The 27,818-nt window shown below is 38.3% G+C and overlaps 1 protein-coding gene across 1 annotated transcript in view; it reads left to right on the top strand.

Moving 5' to 3' along the window:
- Ofcc1 (orofacial cleft 1 candidate 1) overlaps positions 1–27,818 on the top strand; it is a 314,659-nt gene that overhangs the window by 244,442 nt on the left and 42,399 nt on the right. The window contains exon 19 of the mRNA XM_035441726.1: positions 5,136–5,295. Within this exon, the coding sequence (XP_035297617.1) occupies positions 5,136–5,295 (160 nt within the window). The remainder of the gene's footprint in view (positions 1–5,135; positions 5,296–27,818) is intronic.

Genomic DNA, 27,818 nt, shown 5'->3' with positions numbered 1-27,818 from the left:
GAAATAAAAAAGAAGTCAGATATTTTCTGGGCAAAAGGAACAGAAGCCAGCAGAAACAGGACTGTGAATCCTAATTCATTCAAAGTTAATTGCATTGTTGATAATCCTGCACTTAAAAATCTTCATATAGAAACTGTGTACAACACTAACTTGACAGTAATTTAAATGCATTAAATCACCATGGAAACAGAATGATGTATCTTACACTGAACAAACAGAAGAGAGTGGTCAAGGGTAGTTCTTGTTCAATAAGCCAACCAGCAAATCATTCAGATGGATGCTCCAGAATCTCAAAGCACAGCACAACAGTGGAACCATTCCAAGATGGAGTCAGGTTGGTTGGGGATGCAGCTCTAGGATGGAGTGTCTTTGCTGCATATGCATAGTCTTGGGTTCATTTCCCAGTAGTTATACTGTCTCACAGGCTACATAACCAGCCCTGTGATGAATTCAAGATCAATGGAAGATAAAAGAGACTCAGAGTTTTATTCACAAATTCAGGTTAAAAAAATCAGTGTTACTATATTAGAAAGAATCAAATTAGAGGCAATTAAATGAAGCTGTGTTTGTTTGCATGTGTTTGTTTGAGACAGGGTCTCACTCTGTAAGACCTGAACTTGTTTTGAACTTGAACTTGCCCTTGAACTTGTTTTGTAAATGAGGCTGGCCTTAAACTCTCCGAGATCTACCACTTCTGCCTCCTGAATGCTGGAATTAAAGGCATGTCACTACCTCACCTGGAAATATGTACTATAACATGATAGAATAAAAGAAACTTTGGATTTAGTTCTTCTTTTAAATTCTGTTTTTCTTATTTTTGCGTGTTTAGTCTTATTCAGCAAGGAGGCAAGCCTGCCTTCTTGAACAACTGACATGCTAATCTCAAGATATAATATGAGTTTAATTGAGAACAAGTATCTATAATCTAAAATACTAAATTAAGAATTGAAGAGGGCTGTCGTTTTGTCTTGCTGACTATGTCCTTTGCCTTACAGAAGCTTCTCAGTTTCAGAAGGTCCCATTTATTAGCAAGACAACACGACAGCCCACAGACTGGGAAAAGATATTCACCAACCCCACATCTGACAGAGGGCTGACCTCCAAAATATACAAAGAACTCAAGAAGCTATTCTCCAAAACACCAAACAATCCAATTAAAAAATGGGGTACAGAACTAAATAGACAATTCTCAATAGAGGAATCTAAAATGGCTGAAAGACACATAAGAAAGTGTTCAACATCCTTAGCCATCAGGGAAATGCAAATCAAAACAACTCTGAGATACCATCTTACTCCTGTCAGAATGGCTAAAATCAAAAACACCAATGACAGTTTATGCTGGAGAGGATGTGGAGAAAGAGGAACACTCCTCCACTGCTGGTGGGAGTGCCAACTTGTACAGCCACTTTGGAAATCAGTATGGCGACTCCTCAAGAAAATGGGAATGAGTCTACCACAAGATCCAGCAATTCCACTCCTAGGCATATACCCAAAAGAAGCACATTCATACAACAAGGACATCTGTTCAACCATGTTCATAGCAGCATTATTTGTAATAGCCAGAAACTGGAAGTAGCCTAGATGTCCCTCAACCGAAGAATGGATAGAGAAAATGTGGTACATTTACACAATGGAGTACTACTCAGCAGAAAAAAATTGAAACTTGAAGTTTGCAGGAAAATGGATAGAACTGGAAGAAACCATTCTGAGCGAGGTAACCCAATCACAAAAAGACAAACATGATATGTACTCACTCATATGTGGATTTTAGACATAGAGTAAGGGATTACTATCCTACAATCCACACTGCCAAAGATACTAGTAAACAAAGAAGACCTTAAAAGAGACAAACTTTGTCCCTTGGAGAAGGAGAAAGGGTCACCATCCCCTGAGCAAATTGAGAGCACGGGAAGAGGGGGAGGAAGCTACAAGAGTGAGAAGGGAAGAAAAGGAAGAATGCAGAGGTCATGAGGAAGCAGAAACTTTGAGTCAGGTGTAGATTAGAAGAAAGGACATATGACAGGTAGGATTTTAGTTGGGGGGGTGGTAGAGAAGGAAGGGAGGGAGAAGGGAACTGCGATCGTCATGTAATTCAATCTTGTTTGTAATTCAAATATACAATAAATAAATAAATAAATAAATAAATAAATAAATAAAAGAAGTGAAGAGGTATTTTATTTTATTTTACATTGCAACCACATTTCCTCTTCCCACTCCTCCCCCTTCACTCTTCCCCAGCCCACCCCCAGTACACTCCCTGTAAAGGGTAAGGACTCCCATGGGAAGTCAATAAAGCCTGGCATATTGAGTTTAGTTAGGACCAAGCCCCTCGTCCCAGCTTTAAGGCTGAGCATGGCATCCCACCATAAGGAATGGGCTCCCACAAGCTAGTTCATGAACCATGGACAGACCCTGGTCCTACTGTCAAGGGCCTCTCATATAGTTCAAAACTGTCTTCCCACATATGGAGGGCCTAGTTCTGTCCCAGAGAGGTTCCACAGATGTCAGCCTAGAATTCATGAGTTCCCATAAGCTTAGTTCAGCTGTCTCTGTAGATTTCCTCTTCATGATCTTGACCTCCATTGTTCATGCATTCCCTCCTCCCTCTCTTTGACTGGTTTCCTGAGCTGGCCTGGTGCTTGGTTGTGGAGCTCTGCATCTGGTTTCATTAATTACTGGATGAAAGCTCTATGATGATGGTTGGGGTATTTGCCAATCTGATTACAGGGGAAGGCCAGTTCAGTCACCCTCTCTGCTGTTGCTAGGAGTCTTAGCTGGGGTCATCCATGTGGGTTTCTGGCAATTTCCCTAGCACCACGTTTCTCCCTAGCCACACAATTGCTGTCTTTATCAAGGTATCTCTTTAACTGTTCTTCCATCCCTCCCCCAACTTAACTATCCTATTCTCATCCCCCATGCCCTCCCCCTTTCCACCCCCATTAACCCCTAGTTTACCCAGGAGATCACATCTTATTTCCCTTTGCAGGATGATCCATGTGTCCCTCTTAGGGCCCTCCTTATTACTTAGCTTTTCTGAAGCTGTGGATTGTAGTCCGGTTATCCTTTGCCTTGTATCTAGTATCCACTTATGAGTGAGGACATACTGTATTTGTCTTTCTGAGTCTGGGTTACCTCACTTGGGGTGTTTTGATTTTTGGTTTTTATTTCACTCCATCAATTTGCCTGTAGGTTTTATAATGTTATTGTCTTGACTTTTTGTTTGTTTTTGTTTTCAGCTGAGTAGTACTCCATTGTATAAATGCACCACATTTTCTTTACCCATTCTTCGGTTGACGGGCATCTAGGTTGATTCCAGGTTCTGGCTATTACATATAATACTGCTATGATCATTGTTAAGCAAATGTCCTTGTCATATGATTGTACATACTCTGGGTGTATGCCCAGAGTGGTATCATTGGGTCTTGAGGTAGATTGATTCCTAATTTTCTGAGAAACCGCCCTACTGATTCCCAAGGTGGCTGTACAAGTTTGCACTCCCACAAGCAATGGAGGAGTTTTCCCCTTACTCCACATTAAAGAGGCATTTTAATATAGAACTATTTCAAATGCATTAACTAGAATTCTTTTAGCATTTATTTATTTGACCACTGTAGTAAAATGCTTCCAAATCTCCAATTGGAATGTTCAAAAGGCATTTCTGTAATATGGCTAAGTATATTTCTTCTTGAGAATTTCATATATGAGTATTATATTTATATCATTTTATGCCCTTTCTCCCTTCCAGTTCCTTCTGAGCACTCCATAAAATTCATAGTCTTATAATTATGACACACATAAATGCATGCATTTATAATATATATATATATATATATTTTTTTTTGCTCATATGTACATGTGTTTAGGGCTGATCACTTGGGGTTGGATAAACTAAAAGGGGGTCATCTTTGAAGAAGACCAATTCTCCCTCTCTCCGCTGCCCTTAATGGTCCATAATTCTTTATTTAAGAGTAGAGCCTTGTGAGATATCCCCTACACACACTGGTTTATCAACTGTTGTCATTGTGCTGATCTTGTTTCAGCAACTATGCTGATTAGATATCATGGATGTAGCTTCCCTGACATACATAGACATATACACTATTTTGTAGTAGACACCCTGGTTCTCTGGCTATTACAAGCTTTATGCCCCTTCTTTCATAATGTTCCCTAACCTTTAAGCATGGGGATTATAGATGTACCCATCATACACTCTGCAGTCAGAAGCTTAATTTTATAGCAGATGGAGAACATCTCAGAAATTTACAAGTGGTCCAAATGCAAAGGACAGTTGTCCAAATATCTAGTGTATTGAGAGTCCATTATACACCATAGTTACTTTTCAAATTTCTCCTGGATTAGCATATTGACGCTGATCCATGAGGGATGTTGGTTTAGCCTAGTGTTACCAACACACCTCTATTGAAACTAGTTCTAGGTATGTAAGTAGAACCAAAGCTATACAAAGACAAAGAATAAACAAGGTATTCCTTCAGAGTTTCAATTTTACTCTGTGTTTTGACAAACAAAACATAATAAAATAAATACAAGTGGATTGGGGGTAGTATACATGTTTATTTTCTCCGCCATTGGGGATATTTAATGGAAGATGTTCTTAAACACTGACTTAGTTAATGTTCACAATAATCCTGTAGATAATAACTTACCAGTGTCAAGGGGTTTATGGGGCATGAGGAAGGTAGGGGAGGAATGGAGTGCAAGGGATATTCTAAAATCAACATATGGAGGAAGAGTGAATTCAAATTTAATTTTCTTTAGGGAAATCCCTAATACTTACCTAATTTGGATGTTCGATTGCCATCAATGGCCACATACTTCTTAATTTTCTTCAGTCTGTTGGGCATCAAAAACTAGTCAGTAGGTTTATAGGCCATACAAGCAAAAATACCCGGATTGTAATTTTTGGATTTGGATATATAGCTGAAAATATTTGTAAATAATTTCTGGAAATGTAATCATCAAATAATTTTTGAAAACAAATAATGGGACAAATGAGCTGAATAAATAGATGATACTAAGAAAAATACTACTTGTTCAGCACTTTGGATGAAAAAAATCTTTGGCAATGTAAACCCAGACCTGAAATCCTATTTGTTTTTAAAATCCTCTTTTCTTAGGTTGCACAATGACTCTTGGATATTAGATGCATTTCAAAGAATCCACAGTGAAGAAGCCAAGTTCTTCATACCGTACGATTTGGAAATTTCCAATCAGGAGCTAAGTCACATCATGAAAAGGTCTGAGCAGTGGAGAGGGATCCATGGCGAGAGAAGGAAGGTGAGTTGGTGTGAAGTTGACCTGAGTGTGCTAAGGAAACCCCCTCTGTCCCCACATCAGCAAGCTCTGCCTTTCCTCCCGGTGTTTTGGAAGTGGCTCACTAGCTTGTTTGACACCACAATATGAATTTTATGGATTTGATTTAATGGATTTTTATGGATATTCTTTTCTGTTTATTTGTCAAAGAGAGGTGCTTGTTAGTTTAGAGGTTATTCTTTTCACACACACACACACAAACAGATATATTTATGTGTGTATATTCATATATGTGTGTGTAGTGTGGGGGGCAAATCTCTACAAAAGTCATGAGCAGCACAAAGGAAGGTGGGGGTGAGGCGTTTGTACATGAGGGATTGGCTTCAATGGAGTTTGAGTGGAAACTATGAAGGAAGTAATTGTCTTCCCATAGTTCTTTGATATCCCCAGAGTCTCTTCTTTAGGTGTTCTCTACAGACATTAAAATTTTTCTTTTCAATCTTTGGCAACACTAGATATTTGCTTCCTTGGGCTCTTCATTCTCCATGCCAGAGTTGTCTACCTGTTTTTCTTGCTTCTTACTCTACACAGTCTTTTGGTCAATTCTTTTCAAAGTACTGCCCTCCCTTATAAAGGCTCTCAAATACACACATTTGGCCACACCTCCCTTTTGAGTCTCCAAATATATAGCCCAGTAGCTTATTTTGATTTTTTTTTTTAGATTGATAGCCTACAGACAAACTAACTCCTGTGGTTCAGCCTGACTGTATCTCAGACATGTTTAATTTAACTTGCACTCCACCTGTGTCAGGACCCCAAAGGAATTATACTCCTGTGGTCTTTGTATGTAACATTTTCATCTATTCTGAATTGCAAAGGACCAAAATGCAGAGTTTTTCCAAACCTGCCCTCATCTTGTTGTCTTTTATCTGATCAAATCCTGTTGAACTTGCTGGGATTTTCTTCTTTAATCTAGTTTCCTTTGCAGCATAGATGCAGGACCTCAGGGCCCACTGTGAAAGAGCTGTAGGACCTGAGTACTGCAATGTCTATTTGTAATTTCACCCTGCTCTTGTCCCATTTTCACAATGTGAATCCCTTCTCTGCTCTGGTTACCATGACTCTTTGAACATGTAAATGTAACCCTGCCTTTCTTCCCATTGACTGCTTCTCACCTACTTTTTGAGTCACATCTCCTGCATTTTTATCCATCTCACCTCTACCCAATCAGCATGCATCTTTTAAATAATGCAAGTAATTCATAAAAATATGAATACTTTTGTGAAGCTTTTATACATCTTCAAGGTCACATAGACTTCTGTCTAAGGGAGATTCTCTAGCTACTTGTGTAAGAGTCTTTCTCCAAGTCTCTTTTAAAAATAAACTTTCTTTTTATTCTTTGTGTCTTTCACATCGTGTATCTCAATCCTATTTATTTCCTATTCCTTTGTGTCCACTCTCTGCCCTTATAACCCCTCCCCCAATAAAATAGCATATAATTTAAGAGAAAAAAAGAAAAAAAAAACTTTTGTCATGGAGGCTGTGGTGCAACATAGTGAGTCAGGAAGTAAACTCTTTTATCCATATATCTTTAGGTATAAGTGTTCATTGCAAAGTGTCTTTGTTTTTGGTTCTACTACATTATTGATGCTGAGCCCTTACTGGGACTCCTCTTGGATATCCCGTTGTTCCCCTTGTCAGCTTTGGATCTGCAGGACCAACTTCTTCACGTGCTTCAGCAGATCATAAATGGGGTAGATGTTGGGATGGGCCAACTCATAACCCTGGTTCTGGGCCTGGGCAGTTTCAGGGTTGGTCAGCCCACCAGCTCTCCCCTGTCTTCACCACCAGGGTTAGCTCTCCAGCATTGTCCCAGCTAGTTCACCTCTTACAGTGATGAATAGGGGTGGGGCTAGTTCTCCCGCTTTCACAAGTCTTTTTAAATTTTTTATAATTTATTTATTCTTTTAAATTTCATTTTACATTCCAACCACAGTTCTCCCTCCTACACCTCCTGCCACCCGCCCTCATCTCACCTAGCCCACCCGCAGTCTGCTCCTCCTCACAGGTAAAGGCTCCCATGAGGAGTCAACAAAGTCTGACACAATAGGTTGGGGCAGGGCCAAGCCCCCCATTCCATGCATTAAGGCTGAGCATGGCATCCCACTATAGGGAATGGGCTCCAACAAGCTAGCTCATGCACCAGGTTTGTATTGTGGTCCTAGTGCTAGGGGCCCCTCAGACAGTCCAAACTTCAAAAGTGTCTCCCATATACAGAGGGTCTAGTTGGGTCCCCTGGAGTCTCTGCAGCTGTTGGTCTAGAGTTCATGAGTTTCCATGAACTTGGTTCAGCTGTCTCTGCAGATTTCTCCATCATGATCTTGACCTCCCTTGCTCATATATTCCCTCCTCCTTCTCTTTGACTGTATTCCCTGAGCTCCACCTGGTTCTTGATTGTGGATCTCTGCATGTGGTTCCATAGATTACTGGACTATGGCTCTATGATTATAGTTGGGATATTGACCCATCTGATTACAGGAGTAGGCCTGTGCAGGCATCCTCTCTATTATTGCTAGGAGTTTTAGCTGGGGTCATTCTTGTGGATTCCTGGGACTTTCCCTAGTACCAGGTTTCTCCCTAGCTACATAGTGGCTTTTTTCTATTAAAATATCTCTTTCATTGTTCTTCCCCTCCATCCCCCATTGCCTCAAACATCCTGTTACCTCATGTTCTCATCCCCCCTCCTCTCTCTCTTACCAGTCCCCCCATCCCCAGTTTACCCAGTAGATCTCATTATTTTCCCTTCCCACTGAGCTCCATGTGTCCCTTTTATGGTCCTCCTTGTTACCTAGCTTCTCTAGAGCTGTGGATTATAGACTGGTTATTCTTTGCTTTGCATTTAACATCCACTTATGAGTGAATACATGCCAAGTTTATCTTTCTGAGTCTGGGTTACCTCACTCAGGATAGTTTTTCCTGGTCCATCCATTTGCCTTCAGATTTCACGAGGTCATTATTGTTTTTACAGCTGAGTAATACTCCATTGTGTAAATGTACCACATTTTCCTTATCCATTCTTCAGTTGAGGGGCATCTAGGTTGTTTGCAGGTTCTGTCTATCATGAATAAGGCTGCTTTCACAATTCTTAATCCAGGAATATTCTCTGCAGATTTAATTAAGACAGAACTGTATCCTTTTAGTCATAATTTCCTGTCTGACCTGACTGTCCAGTGTCCTGAACAAGGGACTGGAGCATGAGCAGTGATCACACCTCAGCCAACACAGAAAGCTGAGGGTGAACTGGAAGTGGGGAAGGCTCTAAACCCCCAAAGCCCATGCCTGGTGATACACTTAGTCCAGCAGGCCTTCACCTCCTACAGGTTCCATAATCAACTCAAAAAAGCTCCACCAACTGTTCAAATGCCTGATCCTATGTTGGGCATTCTCCATTCAAATCACCATAGTCGGATAGTTGGGCATACTTTATTTGCCCATGGAATGAACACATTGAACTTCATCCTAATGACTATTTAACAGATATTTAAACATTAGTTTAAGAAATGGCAGGGGTTTTACTTCACTCAGGCATGTCTACTTCTACTTTATAGTTAGGCTAAAGTAGAACTGACTTTTCCCAGATCACTATCCTTGAATTGAAGCAAAACAAATTGAATCCTACTGTGTATTCATCCTGGGTTCTCACCGACTTACAACAACAAGTGTAAAGGTTCAACACAATTAAAATTAATTATGCAAGAACACTTCCTCTCTCAGATAATTTCACCATGCCTAGGGTATGTATAAAGAACATTTTATTTCATTTTTAGGTTTGAAAACCTAGAAGTTTAGAAACTTGAAAGCTATCCAAAGTTGAGTACCAGGATGTTCCAAAAATAACAGCAGTAAGTTACAAAAAAGATAGAGGAAAATGTAATTATTACAATATTTATTGGCTCTATTTAGCTGAGGGGGAAGATAGGACTAATGCTTCAATGCTACAAGGAATTTTGAAGGAGGTTGTTAAATTATTGATATTTATGTTGTTTCTTATAAAATTACTTAGCTGATCTAGGTTGGAGAAAAGTTGAACTTAGGAGACATTAAACTTTGAGTATCAGTAATTATTTTGTGTTCACATTCAAATGGAGTAGAGAAAAAAACAAGTAGATTAAATGTAATTAAAGTAAACAATTTAACCAAAATGATGGTAGAGCAGGTTTTGATTCAGATACAGTTGGGCCATATGTTTACATAAATATCTATTATTGTCTTTACAACACATATTGACTCAGCCTCTATCAGAGGTAAGAACTATGAATATATTTCATAAATCTTTTGAAATCACACAGAATACCTGTTATTCTATGTTGAGAACATCATGTTTATTAAGAATACAAAGATACTCCCAAGAGATGTCTCAATGAAGAAAGACACTTGCAGTCAAGTCTGATGACCTGAGTTTGATCCCTGGTACCCACATGGATAAAGCAGAGTTTGATCCTATGATTCCTTCACATGATGCTGTGGCACACTCGTGTTTGCACATGCACACATATGCACAGATAGGTGCATTCACACATGTGCATAAAATGTAGTTTTGAAACAAAATTAAAATGTAGTCCAGGAGAGATGGATAAGTGGGGTGTAATGCTCTTCCTAAGAATCTAAACATGGTTCCCTGTACCCATTTCAGTTGGCTCATAACTTCCTACAACTCCAGATCCAAGAGGGATCTGACATCTCTGCTACTTAAGGCACCTGGACTCATAGCACATACCCACAGAGGTACACATACACGCACAATACACTTAACTGAAAATAACAAAAATAAAATTTAAAACATTTAAGTCATAGACTTATCTTTGACCTGTATGTTATGTCTCTTGGTCCCTGGATACTTGTGTTATGAAGCCTTACAATTCACTTTTCATGTTATCCATCTCACATTGTCCCATGTTTGCTTGTTTAGTCTATTTCAGCAACGGAACAAGCCTGCCCCTTTGAACAACTGACAGGCTAAACTAAAGACACAATGCCAGTTAAATTGAGAATAATTATCTATAATCAAAAAATACCAAATTACAAATTGAGGAAGTATTTTAATATAAAAATATTTCACATGCATAAAATAGGATTCTTTCTGACATTTCTTTATTTGTTCATTTATATATTTAGTGTGTACATATATATATATACACATACCACAGCCTGCATGTAGAGGTTAGACCATAACTTGCAATTTACAGAAATTGATTCAGTCCACCATGTGGGCCCTGAGGGAATCAAATTCATGGCTTCAGGCTTGGTGTCAAGTGCCTTTACCCATAGAACCATCTCACCCTTGCCTAGAATTCTTGTGCTCTCAAATTTGATCTATAGTTTTGTCATAGTGCTATTAAGAATACAAGTCTCCATTTTATGTGCTAGAAAAATTGCACCATAAATGGACACTTTATAATATACTTAATTTCCTTTTATTAAATTGATAAGCACAAAAGCACAGAACACATTGACACCATGATGAGAACTTAACATTGTTGAATTTTATAATTTTCACATTTCACTCATATAATTTTTCATTCCTGTAGTGACAGCCAAGATGATAATTTCAAAGTATTTTAGCCATCTTTTTCTGATAAGGAAAGGTCACTTTCAGTAGTCAGAAAAAGACATCATTCTATTAAACTAATTTGCCTACATGCAAATTTTGTCATTTTTGCCTCATTAACTATTTATCATGGAATAAAAAGTATATATATTCATGAAGGGGCAGCTTGCAGCCTGATGGTGCTGGAACTAATATTTTGCAACTCTAATGACTTTTTTGCATCCTTAATTAGATAGCATAAGGTTGATATGATTAGGTCAGGATGTAGTGTTTTTCATTAAAATACATTTTAGAAGCTGTATTCATAATCTGCCCTTGCAATTAAATAATGAGCCTATGAATTTAATATTATCGACCCAATTATTATCCCATGCAAACGTATACCTTTAATAAATTTGTGCCGTAGGACCTTCATTAGCATCAGAAAGAATGATATTTCTAGGTCCGTAGATTGAATAGCTATGGTTAAACTTATGTAATGATCTTAAATGTATCAGGAAGCAAAGCTCTGATACCTAGGCATTCAATTCCAAAATGTGCCTTACTATTTGTTGAAGACTCATTTACATTGTAATTATTTTCTTAAAGAAACTACCATTTTAATACAGACTCCTGGAGCTCATTTGAAAAAGCAGAGTATTAGGTGGAAAGGAAGGTGAGAGGCAACTGTTAGTGATGGGGCAATCGTGTGAAAATTTAGAGATTTACTGAAGAGCAAAACTGGAATGCATGCGATCTAAAAATGTCCATTGCTCACTGTATATATTAGTCATACACAGCTACAGGTATGTGATGAAGGTGATTATTTTGGTGTCTGCATGTTTTTGCCATGGTTCAAAGATGGTTGTGTGGTGGTATGAAAACACCTTCTTCTTAGGTGAATGTGTACAGGGAAGCATACATATATGGCAACAAACCTGATTCACTCATCCACTCATTTAGTAGTCGTTACTGAATTACTACTTTGGTGCACTGGGGGCAGTAAACACAATTGGTTGGCATCCTTAGTTCATTCTTCAAATTCGTAAAGAAAGTTACTAACAAAGTTATGCACAATTAACAATGTTTAATAAAAGGAGGTGGGGAATAAACCCTGTCCTTGTTTAGTAATGAATCGTATAGAGAAGCCCATTGTCATTGTTCACAAGTAAACTACACACATGTATAAGCTGACTTAGGGTGCTTGCATAGAGGCAGAGCTCATCTTTGGCAGAGCTTGAAGCCAAGGTGAGCAGAACACTTTGGTGTATGATGCTATGGCTGGCAGTGCTAAAGATAAATTGGCAGCCAAGTTGGGGGAGTTGTTGATGAGTATCAAGAGTGGGAATACTAAGGCTTCTCTGTATAAAAGGAGGGAACAAATAAAATGGCAGGATAGTAACAGGATGGCAGATTTGGATACGTGAAGTCCCTTTCCCCCCAGTTGCAACAATGGTTAGCGTGGCAGTTTGTATGTGGTAGTTTGAATGTAATTTGTCCCCACAATCTCATAGGGGATCTCATACCTCGTTATTATGAGGCATGGCTTTATTGGAGTGGGTGTGGTCTTGTTGGAGGAAGTGTGTCATGTCATTGTGGGGGCAGGCCTTGAGGTTTCCTATACTTGGCATGCCAACCAGTATTTCAGTCAACCTCCTGTTGCCTTCTGGTCAAGATGTAGCCAGCACCATATCTTCACACATGCCACCATGTTCCTTGCCATGATGATAATGGACTGAACCTCTGAAACTGTAAGGAAGCCATTCCATTTAAATGTTTCCTTTATAAGACTTGCTGTGGTCATGGTATCTCTTCATAGCAACAGAGACACCAATGAAGACAGAAGAAAGGTGTAAAATACTGGACCAAGAACTTAAAATTGCCTAATTCTAGGGACTGTATTTTTCTCACAGGTTGAAAGAAGCCATGGACAGCATAAATAAAACATTCTACCTCATGTCTCTAGAGCTCTAGGATATCCTTGCACTGAATTCTACAAATTGTTTAAATCATCTACCTACTATTTTCATATCACCAGAATTAAATAATCTATTGTTATCTGTTCAATGTTCCATCATTAATTGTTTATCCATTGGTATATCTAAATTACTCATGATGTTTTCCAACTACCCAGATCACAAGATCACACAATCACTGCTTGAGTTGTTTTACATGTCACTTCCTGTCCCTTTTGGAGACCTTAATCAGGTGAATGGACACTTGGATATTTCATTAGCTTGATCTGGACTTGAAAGTGAGTGGGGCAGGGTAAAATGATAAATGAAAACAGGGAGATTTGAATCAGAGAGAACATGGAAATGGAAACCTAGTATAAGACTGAATTCAAAAGAGTAGCTAAAAGAGTAATGCCTGCAAAATGCAGAAGATTGACTTTTTAATATGAACTTTTTACTGTACCATATTCATTATATGCAGACATGGCTTCATAAACACAGTTTTCTTCAAGTGTTGGCCATCTTCATCTCTGACTCTCCCTTTTTTCCCCTATGTGTAATTCAAATTCAGTTCACAATTGTCCCATATGTGTATAAGGTCACACACACACACACACACACACACACACACACACACACACACACACACACACACAATATCTAGGACCACAAATAGATAAAATGTGATGTTTGTCTTTACCGGAATATTTAATTTGAATGTGCTGATCTCCAGTTGCATTCATTTTCAATGACAATTTTGTTGTTCCTTGTGGCTAAAAACTCCATTTATGTGTTTGAGCATGTGTTTATATGTAGCACATTTTCTTCATCTATTCTTATGCTGGTGGACACTTAGTCTTAACCCATAACTTGCCTATTGTCACTAGGGCTTTAACAAACAGAAAAATACAACTGTTTCTAGAGTAGGACGTAGAGTCCTGCTGATATATACCCAGGAGTGGTATGTATAGTTACCTCATATGGTAATTCCATATGGTAATGTAGATTTATATGGTAAGAATTCAGAAGGTCTGGGGAGATGGCTCTGTAGTTGTGAGAGCACTCCCTGCTATTCCAAAGGACTTGAATTTAGTTCTTACAACCCATGTTGAACAACTCACAACTCACAACTGCCTGTGACTTAAGACATGGATGGTTTAGAATCATACATATACTATTACATGTTATAATGCTAGCCCTCTAATGGGAGTTCCAATGGGATGCATTCAGGATTTTCTTGTAGGTACATCCTTTAGTTTTTGAAAAGGCTGTTGATATATCAGTCACTGGATCATTCTTGTGTAAAAACACATTTTAGTAAATACAGCTTAAGAATATTCCTATATGATTTTAACCAAAATATTATATATATATATATATATATATATATATATATATATAGTGTTGTTTCTTCTTCCCAGTTCTATATCATCATCATATCATTCATTATGGCTATTAAATATACATGAATGTGTATTATGATTAGAGCTACAAAAGTTGTAGTAACTTAAGTTCTTATGCAATAAAGAGGTTGACAGTAACCCAACAAATTGGAAAAATCCAAGTTTTAGCAACATTTTAGAAAATACATGAGAAGAACAGTTTTTAAAAAGGTATATAGCAACGAGAATTTCACTTTTACATTTTCAAAATCATAGCAAAGAAACAGCAAAGGAGGGATATCCTCGCTCAGTTGGGTGGTCTTGGATAATTGAAACACCTTTCTTTTTATCTCTAAAAGACCAGGATGCTTGTTTATAAGCTAACCAATACATTGTTAAGCTTTTGAAAGGCTATTTAGCCATAGAGAGATTGATCTCTTCTATAAAATGGAAATGATAAATAACAACCAAGGAAAGAAATAAGTAGAACTTTCTGAAGACACCTCAAATGTTTGGGTTTTAAAATTGAGAAAGATCTATTGTGTTTCGTTAAGTACTTTCTCCCTTAATTCTAAAATTATTTCTATTTGAAGTGAAGTCCAATCCATATGTTTTTGATTCATTAACACTTAGTTTGTTAGCATCCCTTTACTGGAGTCATGTATAGCAGTCTTTTCATCTTTTTTTTATAAGCTTATGTTCCTCAGACACAGGAAATCAAGTTTTTCTAAGAGTAAACAAACTTGAACTCAAAGAGACACGGGTTTCGGGGCCTCTGTGTGTAGACAGCACCTATTAGCTTTGAACTATTCCCCTATTCACTATGCAAATTTTTCTTTAGCATTCCCTAGAATGAGCTATATTGCTAATTAACTGAGACACAAGTTTCAGCCTTATATTTTATTATTTACTGAATTTTCCTCTCTTACATTAATTCTTCTTCATGATCAAACAGCCAACTACTACCATGTTAATGAACAAGTCATTAATAATGGTTATTTAATTGTCAACTCCTTATTTATTCTCATTAATAATACAGGAACTACTTATCTTTTAATAATTATGTAGCGGCAAATGAAATTTTCTATAAAGCACTGAGATGTGTTCCTGCTTTTTATTTTCTATGAAGGTACAGTGCTCTTTAACAGGAAGGGTCAAAAACATGTTTTCATGTCTTACTGACACTAAATAAACACAGTTACTTCACATGGTTTGAAAGCCTTTAGATTTGAGAGGCTGAAGTGAAAATTCATCAATATATTGTCTCTCCTATGACATTAGTTCACATTTGCTTATGTAATTAGCACTGTTGGGTACTCTGAGCAAATTTTTAGCAATAACAAAACTTGGATAATTCAGCATTGGAAAACATCATCAGATATTATTACCTGCTGGGAGAAATTGTCTTAACTGATGTTTTCTTGCTGACAGGTTGGTCAACCTGAAATGTGAGTCTTGTTATCTTTAGAGATGAAGGAAAATGTATAATAAATCTTTATGACCACTGTACAAGAACTACGGAAGTACTTTGTAGGACATTCACATGTTTATTCATTTAATTATTAAAGCAAGTATATGTGGCTGGTATTACTCACTTTATAGGTGAAAACCTGAGACTCACAGACATTAATGGTTTTCATTCTTTTTTAAATTTAAATTCGATAATTACCATTCATATTTACATATCCATCCCCCATTCCCTCGCCCTCCCATCCTCCCATATTCCCCACCAATCCCCCCAACCCATCCCCCAACTCCTCCCCAGGGACAGTGAGGCCCTCCACCAGGGACCTTCAAAGTCTGTCATATCGTTTGCGGGAGGGCCCAGGCCCTCCTTGTTGTATATGGGCTGCAACAGTATTCCTCCATAGGGAATGGGCTCCCAAAGTCCATTTGTGCTCTAGGGATAATGGCTGGTTCTACTGTTAGAGGTCCCATAGACTGCCCTGGCCTCCAGCTGGCACCCACATTCAGAGGGCTTGGTTTGGTCCAATGCTGTTTCCGCAGCTTTATGACTAAGGTCTCCATGTTCTCACCAGGTCAGGTCCACTGTTTCTGCAGGTCTCTCCAGCCCCGTCTTGGCTCCTTTGCTCATCCCTCTTCCCACTCCACAACTGAGTTCCAGTAGTATGGTTCAGTGCTTAGCTGTGCGTGCCTGTTTCTGCTTCAAACAGCTACTGGACGAAGGCTCTAGGAATGGTAACCAAGGTGGACACCCATCTCATTTATAGGGGAAGGGCATCAATGGCATTTTCTCCACCACTACTTGGATTCTTAGTTGGGGTCATCCCTGTGGATCCACTAACATTTTCCCTGTGCCAGACCTTTCTCCAAACCTGTACTTTCTCCCTCTATCAAGGCATCTCCTTTCTTGCCCTCCTCTACTCCTCCCCTGTCTCAGTCCTCTTGTTCTCCTCCCCCCTCCCCTTCTTCCCTTCTCACCTCCTTCCTCTACACCCATATCCAGTGCTCCCATTTTGTTCAGGGGTTCTTGTCCTCCTCCCCTTCTTCGAGGGACTATGCAATCTTCTCTTGGGGTCCTCCTTGTTTCCTAGCTCCTCTGCACTCTGCCTCTCACCTGAGGTGAATCTGGGCTGCTCTGCCCCCAACCCCCCCCTTCACCCTCTCTTGCTTCTACCAGAGCCTCCCCCTGGGCAAGAATGCTTTTCTTTCAACTATGCATTCATTTACTCCCCATGTGTTATATTGATTGTCTTTTAATAAAGCAAGCAATTTTGTTATATGTGAATGCAAGCCAGACAAAACAATCTCCTGTTCTAACAGGGATACCAAGTAGATGAAGTCAAAACAATACAGCAGGAGCTAAGTGGTCTGTTGGTGGCATGAACAGAGACAGTACTAACTCTTTTTAATGTTTCAGTATAAGATGCTTAGGAGGAATATATAAGACTTAAGTAGTCACTGGGCAAATTGGTGTCAAAAGAAGGTATTTGAAGCAGAGAAATGAAATACAGTATTTTTGAGAACAGAAAAAATTTGTAATGGTTGAAACTTACGCACTGTAGTCAATATAGGGTTAAGTTTGAGTAGGAAGGTCAGAAATGCATATAAAGAAAGTGGGTGCACTTTGCTGAACCACATGACATAGTTATTGGTCCGTCATGAGATAAGTACAATTGTTCACCTGTGAGGTTAGTACAATTTGCTAATAGTCAAATCTCTTTGATCAACCTTAGATCCATGTTTAAATAATCAAAACTAGCCCCTTGTCTACCATTCACATCCCAAATAACTTCCTTTGCCTTGCCCAATTCCTTATTTAATGACTATCTCATGATTAACTGGAGAATAAATGCTTTTGTCTGTCTATACATTTTGTAACTCTTTGGCTTGCAAAATAGTTTGTATTCCTATTTCAGATCTGGGAAAAATAAACACAAGACTTCAGACCATGATATAGTAACAATACCAACATCATCATTTCCCATAAATAATTATGAAAATAAGATACACAAAGGGTGACTTGTAAGAAATGAATGAATGATAAACTACTGGTTGAATAAATCAGTTAATGACTCTCCAGATATTTCTTAATTTCAATAATATGTAGAAACAAAATCCACTATATCAATTATTTTTATAGATTCTGAAGGAATTGCCCTTGTCTCTGTTTTTAGATTTTTTATTTGAATTAGAAACAAGATTGTTTTACATGACAATCCCAGTTCCCTTCTCCCTCCCGTCAGACAGAGACACTATGTCAATTATTATTTGAACTTAAAAATAACAGAATTGAGCAAAGTCAGGAAAATTAAAGATTTACCTCTACCTTTCCCTTCCCCAGTCATTACTCATGCTCACATGTATACTCATGTTCACTCACGTGCAGATTCTGTTCACAGTTCCATAGGGATGAAGAGAAGGTTTGATGTATGTTCAGGGCTATGCTTGTGTTCATCTTATTTTCTGAGTCCATTCTTAAGCAAGTTCCCAGTACAACAGGTGAAACAGTACAAAAATGCCCCATGATACACTATAAAATGGAGATGGGCAAGGGAGATGGAAGATAAAGTTTGGAAATTCATCATAAAAGCTGGGAAAAATTGAACATGAGAAGACTGCTTGAATTCAATGCCTAACTTGAGTTAATAGGTTAAAATGAATCATTAAGTGTTGAACAATTAGTGAAAATTATCAACAACTAACTTTTGTTTATGTTAATTGTTAAGTTGCAAAATTACATTGATTCTGTGATCCAACATAGAATTTTAAGACATTATAAATTCAATTTTATACACTGATTTTCACATAACATTTAATTAGTAACATTTCCATATTGTTTAAAAATTCTCCAAAGCACCATATTCAGAACATAGTACCGCAGTGTAAAAGACACAATTTATCAGTATGTTACATATTAGGTTCATTATTGTTTTGCTAGTATTAAGTATTAACTGATCAAAAATTTTAAGACTGAAATGTATTCAGGAGAAGTATAAAACTCAGGTTGACCACTGAGTACCCTATTGCGGCCTCAAAGCTTGTAGACAATGGAATGATATCACAGATATTTGGAGGAAAAATAACTGTAGACTTAGCCCAATAACTACATGTAAAGAAGTTAAATGTTTTATGATAAATACAAAATTGAGGAAGGCTGCTGTTTCCAAATGATAACCCACCACCAAAAACAAATAAACAAGTTTTAAATGAGGAACTCATTAGTTGAGGACTCAAAATTTAAAATTCAGAGTTATTAGTCACCAAATTGTCAATGCTACTTATAAAATATAAAACACACCTGCATATTCTTTGACAAGTTTCAATTTTAAAATTGGCTTTTGCAGGACACAGAACAGGTTGCAACACTTGCCATGATACATCAGTAATAACAAGACTCTAATGAGTTCAAGAGTCCTTTAGTAATAACTAGGAAATGGAGCAGGGGGCAATTAAGATAAATGCAACTGGCTCTCCCATCAGGAGCCCATATTCATTCTCGACAATAGAATGTAAGTCAGTGAACTTTTTGGAAATAGTTTCAGAATTATTGTTTTCAGAATAATCTTATTTCTTGATCCATTAATTTTAATTCAATAATACCACTGGAAGGAAAAACATGCAGAAATGCAAATAAACATTGAAGGGTCTATAGGAAGCAATATTTTGTCTCAGTACAAGTCATCCATAGGTTTGTTGTGTAGTCATGACTTCCTCTGATGTGGAAGCACAGGGCTTCTTGCTATCATCTTCTACTTCTCTAAAATTCATATCTTTTATGGTAAATATGTTATTTTCATAAGATGGGGAGAAAAGACCTATGAAATAACTTCTTAGAAGGAAGAAACATCAGGCACAGTTTTGAATCCAATGTGGCTACCCTCATGTTCCATTCTGGAATATCCACTCTGCAGAGGAAAATGAGTCAGACACAACTAGCTCATCACAGAGCCATTCTCACAAGCAGGTATTTGAGCCATGATTATCTGTTACAGACAGGCTTGTCATCTGTCTTCAGCAGGGAGAACAGAAAATAATGCAAAGTTCCTGTGTTGTAAGAATGGTTGGCTAACATGTTTATAGCGGGTTTTCTTATCCGTGTTGATGGTTATCTTATGAAGTTTGATGACACATTAAGGCTTGCTTAATTTGGTGATAGAACCTAGTCAGGCCGTATCAGGATGAGATGTGCTTGGTTGTTCTCTTTGCCCTTGTTTTCCTCCTTCCAATTAGCAGTGCAGTTGGTGCCCTTTGTCCACTTCCAACAGAGCCAGTTGTGATTTATGCTTTGACTAGGTCCTGGAGCACAGCTAAGCTGCTGTGACTGTCCCTGCTGTACACTTAGCAGGCACACTCACCATGCTGGGCTCCCAGGGACAAATATTCCATCTCTATTTGTTTTTGCCTCCCTGCTATTCTCAGGCAAGCTGCTGGAAAAGCTCTCTCTACATCTTATACTATGGCCAGTTATCAGGTCACTCCCATGACTCCCCTCTCCCCTGGGTGTAGATACCTGATCATTGCTGATTTCTTAATATGGAAAGTATGTTTCATGAGTGCTTTAGACGAATATTTTATGATTTAGAATATAAATTCTGCTTGGTCTAAATGAATGACTTTTACACATTTGACTTTATTCTTTCCCTTGCTACTTCTTTCCTGAGTTTCCTCTAATTGCCTCAGAAATACACATGAAATTTAGAAACTGTGAGTTACAAATTTTATTGTTTGTCATAATAATGGGACAAGCCATGTCAATAAATTGTCATTGTTTAACTAAAACTGTCAGTTTACTAAATTTTTAAATATTTTTAATATTTATATTATGTTTTTAGGTATTTCAAAATCCAAAATATAACTGAGGAGAATTTAACTGAGTAATGTTGACTGAGTTGTAGATTTCAAATTGTGTACAGTATTATACAGTGTTGAAAATCCAATCAGGATTGGAGAGGTAAGGCTGGAGAAATGATAGCTCCGTGGTTAAACTGTCTGCCACACAAACAGGAGTACCTGAGGTCTGTTCCCCAGAACCTACATGAGAGCTGGGCAAGGTTAGCATCTGTAACTCCAGTGCTGGGAAGGGGCAGGGCACAGGCATCCTATGAACTCAGTCGTTAACTCAGCTAACGGGTGAGCATTGGGCTCAGCAAATGACCTTGTCTAAGAGCTAGAAAGATGGCTCAGCAGTCAAAAGCACATGCTCCGTTTCTATAGGAATGAAAAATGATACTGATGGTCTGTTTAAGATTTCAGTGGCTAGCAGTACTTGACATTCAACCATAAGAACCAGGGCTTTGGCCTTCAGCACCCAGTGTTAACAGTGTTAACAGTGTTAGCAGGACATGGCTTCATGTGCCTGTAACCTCACCACTGTGAGAGGCAGAGACAGGACGATTGCTGGGGCTTCCAACCACAAGCCTCACTTCAGAAAGAGACCCTGTCTCAAAGAACAATAGAAAAGGCACCTGAGATGCTCCATTAGTCTTCACATGTACTCAGAGATACGTATACATAGATACACACACACACACACACACACACATACACACACACACACATACACACACTAATACACCCTACATGCATGTACACAACACACACTAAACCTGAACATTAAAAATGATAATGCCCTGTGTTACATGTCCAACCCAGATATCTCACTTTATTTGCTCAGACAGCATTAGCCAAGTAACAGGGAATAAACCTTTTAGATGTTTTAAATTTTACATAGGTTTGGAAATGCAATATTGTTCCAGTTAAATGCCATGCATGTGCAGGGCTTGACCATCTGGTAAGATCTATTGTCAAAATGCTCAGAAAGGCTTGATGTTGATGAGGTCCACAATCAGGCTGACATCTCCAGACCTGAAAAAACCACATACATAATTAGAGTAGAATCCTGTAACTGCAACATATAGTTTCAAAGTCTTACAGGTTGGCCTATTCTGGAGTTGTCTTCCCAATGCAAGAAGTCTGTGGATACAGAAAAACATGTTTTGTTCACAAAGTATAAACAAGATTGAGACTGAGCACTAAGAATATGGTTAGTCCGAAAAATGTAAAGCCATTAAAGCAATTATTTGGTTCCTCTCTTATTATTCAGATAAAGCCAATCTGCAATGAAAATGAAGACATCTCACAAAATAGAGTCATCAGTCTGGGTATTACAGTCATACATGCTTTGTCGCTTTGTCTTTATTCTCACTGCCCTCTTTACCTTGGTATCAATAGACAGACTATGCAGTGTGAAAATCTGGTACTGGTTTACTGGTTTCAAGGCCTGAGGGGGAAAAAAAAACAGTGTTCATTGAAACACAGGAACTCACTCAATAGATCTGCTTCCAACTTTTAAGACTTTAAATCTAAGACGCTCCTTGAACTAACTAAGCATTACCATTAAAGGATGCTGGAAAGTTTGGGGCCCTCTCCAAGAATCCTCATCTTCAGATACCTGTAATAAACATACAGTGGAAAATAACTGCCTGCAGAACTAAAACAAGTACCTTAGCTCACCTTCACCAGCACAATATGTGGGGGGAGGGCATCACTAATTTAATTCCACCCTGTGCATACTAAAATTCTGGAGTTGCTACTGCTATCATAGCCTGTCTGTCGCACATGGCAGGAAGATCAGTGAATTTGCAAGTACCATAGGCAGGGGATGCCAAAAACCCAGTCAGTGTCTGGTCAGAGTGCTTTGAGCCTTTCCTCAGTACAATGCTTTCTTCCTATTTGTCACCACCATCATCTCTCTCTATCCTTTCTTTCATTTTTTTGTATTGTGTTTCTTTGAGGCAGGATATCACTATGTAACCCAGGTTAGCCTCACATTTTCGATCCTTCCTCAAGCTCCTAACTGCTAGGATTAGAGGCATATATTGTATCCAGCTTTCTCAAGTTTTTTCTTGTATCTTAATCTTTTCTTTCTGTCATATATAACCATATAATGGAAATGATATGTACATATGCCAGGGGTAGGGAGGGAACAGAGACTGGGAGGATATTATTTCCTCTTTTTCTCATCTTCTTCTCCTGTTTCCTCGGATTCACTAGGTATAAATCACCGCATAAGCTCCAGGTTTGAAGACCTGGGAGTTTAATATGCTGCCAATAAGCACAGGTTTATAGACTTGTTATTTTCATTACTGTTTGGTAAGCAACAGTGCTGGAAGCCAGGCATGGGTTGAGCAAAAGAGCAATTGCTTCTGTGATTGGCATGATGACCTGGAAAAGTGCATCTGACTGTGGGAAGGAAAGCAGTTAGCTTGATCACGTCTACCTGCTTTCCATATGGAGCCCTAACTTATGGCAGGAAGGGTTGCTGGATACAAGGATGATTTCAAGGCCCACACTTCCTGAGCCCTGAGCAACAGACTAGGCCCCTATCACCATCTGTCCAGTAGAATGAGCCCATGGGAGAAACAAGCATGGGGCTAGCTTTAGAATATGGTTTTGGTTTTGCTTTTAACCGCCTTGCTTATTAGCTTCAATAAATCACTGGCATAGTTTCTTTTGAAGAATGACAATGCTTTTGGAAATAATTAATGAAATTGTTTGACTTCAGGTTGATATTATTGACCATTCCATCTTTTCTTTCCCTGTCTCTTCTTTTCTACTTCAGGCAAATCTTAGCGACCCTCACATAGGCACCTTCTTTGGTCATTTGATGCAGATGACTGGGTGTATATTGCAGTGAACTTGAGACATGTATGAGACATAGAAAGTTACTTAGTTTTATGAACTGCAGTATTTAATTTGGAATGCTTTCATATCTTCTTGTTAAAAAAATAGCTCCTCTAGCTAAGCTTCCAAAAGTGTTTTCTGGAGCTGGATGTAATTAGTGACATCAGTTTGTTTTTCCCCTCTGACTACTAGTAAATAATTCAATAAAACCCTTGTACACTATGATTTCAATGAATCACCCACTGTTAGGTTAAAGACTTCATTGTCCTATTTAATAATTAAAGGGACTTAAAGAAGGTGCCCAGACAGCACAAAGGTGCTAGGGGGCTAAGCCCAGACTAAGTTTAGGCCTCCTGAATTCAACATGCATGTTCTATCCCTTTGCTTATTTCCCCACAGCCACTTGAATTGGATAATAACACAGAGTAGAATAGTTAGGTGTATTTCACAGAAGAATTGAGGACAGAAAGCAAGAAGATTTGCATCTGGCAGAATCAGCTATCAAATCTATTAAGTTCCTTTAAGAAGGATATTTAAAACAAAAAAGAAATCAAGGTTATAGGGATGATCAGATGACTTAGTGGGTAAAGATGCTTATACCCTTGTATCCAAAGTCTGATGACCTGACACCAATCCCCAGGGCATACTTGGTGGAAGGAGAAAACTTTCTTTCACAAGCTGTCTTCTGTACACACACACACACACACACACACACACACACACACACACACACACACGATAGATAGATGATAAATACATAGATACATAGATACATAGATAGAATTTTAAGAATGAAGAAATATAGGTTATAGGGAATGTTGAAAATATATATGTGTGTGTGAGAGACACAACTCACTATGTAATCCCTTAGAGAGGACAAAAAAGTCATACTCCTCCTTTGAAAAAACATTCAGATCTATCAGAAGAGACAAAACTATAAACACCACAAACCAGAAAATAACCTGAGATAGTTGTTCCTGTGGCAGTGTGTTGTGCAGGAGTTGTATATTTAGGAACTCTTAGGGAAGAAAGGGATTGTTTGAAAATATACAGAAATCTAGTAAGACTCGACCACTGAAATGATCATGTCCAGAAACAGAGACTAAACTGACCTGGAACCTGTGAAGAGCACTCTATATTTCCTTCTCTTTTAGGGGCTTTCTAACAAATCAACACTGCTACCCGTGGTTTCAAAACACTTGCATTCCATTCATGGAAGCATGGAAAGAGTTCTTGGTTCTCAGAGGTTTTAAGAGAGCTCATGTAGGCCTGAACTTACAAGAGAATTTGTTCAAAATTTAGAACAACAAGTAAATGGTGAAAACATGAAGACTTCAGGCTCACAAAGATGTTTATGGTCCCTCCATGGCTAATTGAGTCAGTTGCAAATCCCTGCCCTATTAAGCAGCACTTTGCAGACACAGCTGCCACACCTCCTCTTCTAAGAGCCCGTATAAATTTTTAGGGACTTCCTACTTCCTTGCTTTTTAACTTTCAGTTTGCTTCTAAGCAAAGGAAATTCTTTACAACCCATGGGATTGAAAATGATCTCCTGGGGTACTTGATGGTGGCAAATGAGCATCTTTATGGAGTCCATTTTCTGGTCTGAGAGACACATTTTCCCCCAGGTTGTTCACAAATCTATGGCAACTGATGGGATGCATAATCTGACTTTGGGAGGAATAGGGGGGGTCTTTCTTTCAGGAAGCATGATTATCTTATAACAAGCTCAATGTTAGGAACAGTACAACAGAAGCAAATATGACATTTGCACTGTAAGAATTATACATTTGTCTCACCAGTAAACAGAGACAGAGGGGAAGTTGGCATATTTTTGAATCATAGTAAGGAAATACTTTGGCAAGAAAATGATGAAATATTTGCTGTCTTAATATGACATCTTGAGCCTGTTAGATTTCTTAAAATCCAATGTTATTTTGCTAAAGATGGGAAATGTGCTTGCATATCTTTAGTTAGCAGATTTCTTAACATAAAGGATATGAAGAGGAGAAGGGAGTGGGAATGCTTCAGCCCAAGTCAACCCCCATACCAAGAGTCACCATGTTGCTTACAACTTCAATAAACTTGCTTCTGTAAAAGAATTTGTTCTGCAGGCAGCAAGTAAAATTTTATTTTTCCCTAACATAAAATGGATGCCAGACAGACCACCAGCCTGTAGTTATAAACTCCTCTTCCAAACCCAGAACCCCAGGGTTTATTTGATGTTACAGGTCAGAATATTAAAAGTCACATGTGGAAATAAGGTTATAAGGGTATCAACTCACATTTGTGAAAGAAATCTCAGGAAGGCGAGACCAGGCACTCTCATTGTTAGTGTTTACATTTTGGAAAGTTCTAAAGAAATAAGCTGGAATTTACAGAGAAAACTTTCATAAGAACCAATGATTAGATTGCCTTAAAATACAAGCAATGACTTAGAGGGAGAAATACAAATCATCATTGAATGTAAGTTGCATCAAATCCTTTTCTGTCTCTGTGGCTGAATTACCTGCTCTTGACAATTTAAAGGAGGAAGGATACACTTCAGCTCACAGCTTCAGGAGGGGCAATTCATCATACTTGAGAAGCATGATGGAGCTACTTCGTTCACGACAGGCCAAGAAGCACTCATGGTGACAGTACACAGCCAGGGATGGTACACTCTCAGCGGTCCATTGCTAGCAATCTTCTTCTTTCATTGAAATTCCTCCTTCCAAACTTTTCATAATATCCCCACAAAGTGCCACCTTGTAGCAACACAGTATGTAAAACATGATGAGCCTTTGGTACATGTTTATTTTCAATCTTATAAATTATACAGAAAAATCTAATATATGCTGCAGATTATTTGGAAGAAGAAAAAAGACTTCAATCCACTCACCAATCTGTGGGTATTTATTGAGTACCTGCTAGGTTTTAGAAAAAGTACTACAGCCAGGGAGAAGGTTGTGTATTTTATGTCATGACACACTGAAGTAGCTCATGTGGATTTCTATTTATTTCTCTGTACCTGTGTGAGGTAAAGGCCATTTCAAATAAGGACTTGGAAGCACACAGCAGTTTAAAACTTAAGATGCTTAAGATGACAGTGTGTAAGAATGCAGTTGGGAATGCAGGGAACTCAGGAAGTTTGAATCCAGGAATATACTGAAGTTAATGTATGTGTCTTGGATTTATCCTGAAACCCAGATGTTCAATCACTAGATAGCTAAATAAGAAATTAAAAACATATATGTGAATGCCTACATCATTACAGCTAACATCTACAAAAAAATGTTTGTTAACTGGGGAATGGTCAAATAATTCATATAATGGGATATTATTCATCAATAAAAAGAAATCATAATATCAAATAGAACACAGAATGACCTCAAAGATAAGCAAGGTGAAAGAAGTCAAATGCCATATATCATTAAGGCAAAATGAATTATAACATGAACCTTTGGATTATATGCCCTGATGTGCACAGCCAAGATAATCTCTAGTTTTGAGATTGGAAGAGATTGCAAAACACAGAAGTCAGTCACTCCTGTCAATAGGTTAGACAGTATGGAAAGGATAAGAAGATTCTGCAAGTGTAATTATATTAGTCATTAGGCTAAAAATTTGAGATTGTTGTGGATGGACCTGCCTTAGTCAGTCAAACACTCTTACAGGGACTCCAGAGCTTTCTTGAAAAAGCAGTAGCAAACAAAAGATAGCCCTTTATTGTCTTTGAAGAGTTATGTTGAGAATAACCTATGGAAGGAAATCTTCAGCAAATACCTGAGGATCTGAGGGCCTCAGAGTGCTCCGAATCACTAGCTACTAAGAAGGAAGATGAGTCAATTCTACAGCCACAGAGAACAATCTGCTGAAGCTCTGAATGAGTCTGGAAGTGGACTCTTTCTTAGTCACGCTGCTAGTAATAGCCCAGTGGTATTAACAGCCCAGTGTGGTTGGCCCCATCACTGAAGTTTGCAAAGACAGAGTACAGCATTCCCAACTGTCTAGACTTGAATCCTATAGAGGTCAAAGCAAGTATTGCTTTCATCACTAAGTTTCTAGTAACTTGTTCTACAGTAATAAAAAAATTAACTTAGCACATATTGAATAATTATGCTTCCTTAAAATACCTCAAAGAGGCTCCTAAAACCCTGAGATAAATGGCTGTCCCTCTAGATATGAGAGCCTAGCTGATGAAGAACGTTTGTGAGGGGCGTGGCAGGGGAGATCCTGTGTGTGATTTGGCAAGACTCAGCCTACCATCAAATTGTGCCTGTATGGAACAGAACCAAAGAGCCCAAAACACTGTTGGGAAGTGAAGTATAAGAAAAACCCAAATCTTTGAGCCATTTCTGAGTGGCTGCATGTACAGTAAGTAGATCAAGATACCTTGCAACGTTGTCTTCAAATTGATCTGTTACAGGAATAACCTGTAAGAGCTGGGACAAAAACTCCTTGTGTTGATTACCTGCCAACACAAAAATAAAAGGA

Source organism: Cricetulus griseus, chromosome 3 (genome assembly GCF_003668045.3).
Source record: "Cricetulus griseus strain 17A/GY chromosome 3, alternate assembly CriGri-PICRH-1.0, whole genome shotgun sequence".
Lineage (NCBI taxonomy): Eukaryota > Metazoa > Chordata > Mammalia > Rodentia > Cricetidae > Cricetulus > Cricetulus griseus.
This window is presented reverse-complemented; position numbering and strand designations above follow the sequence as displayed.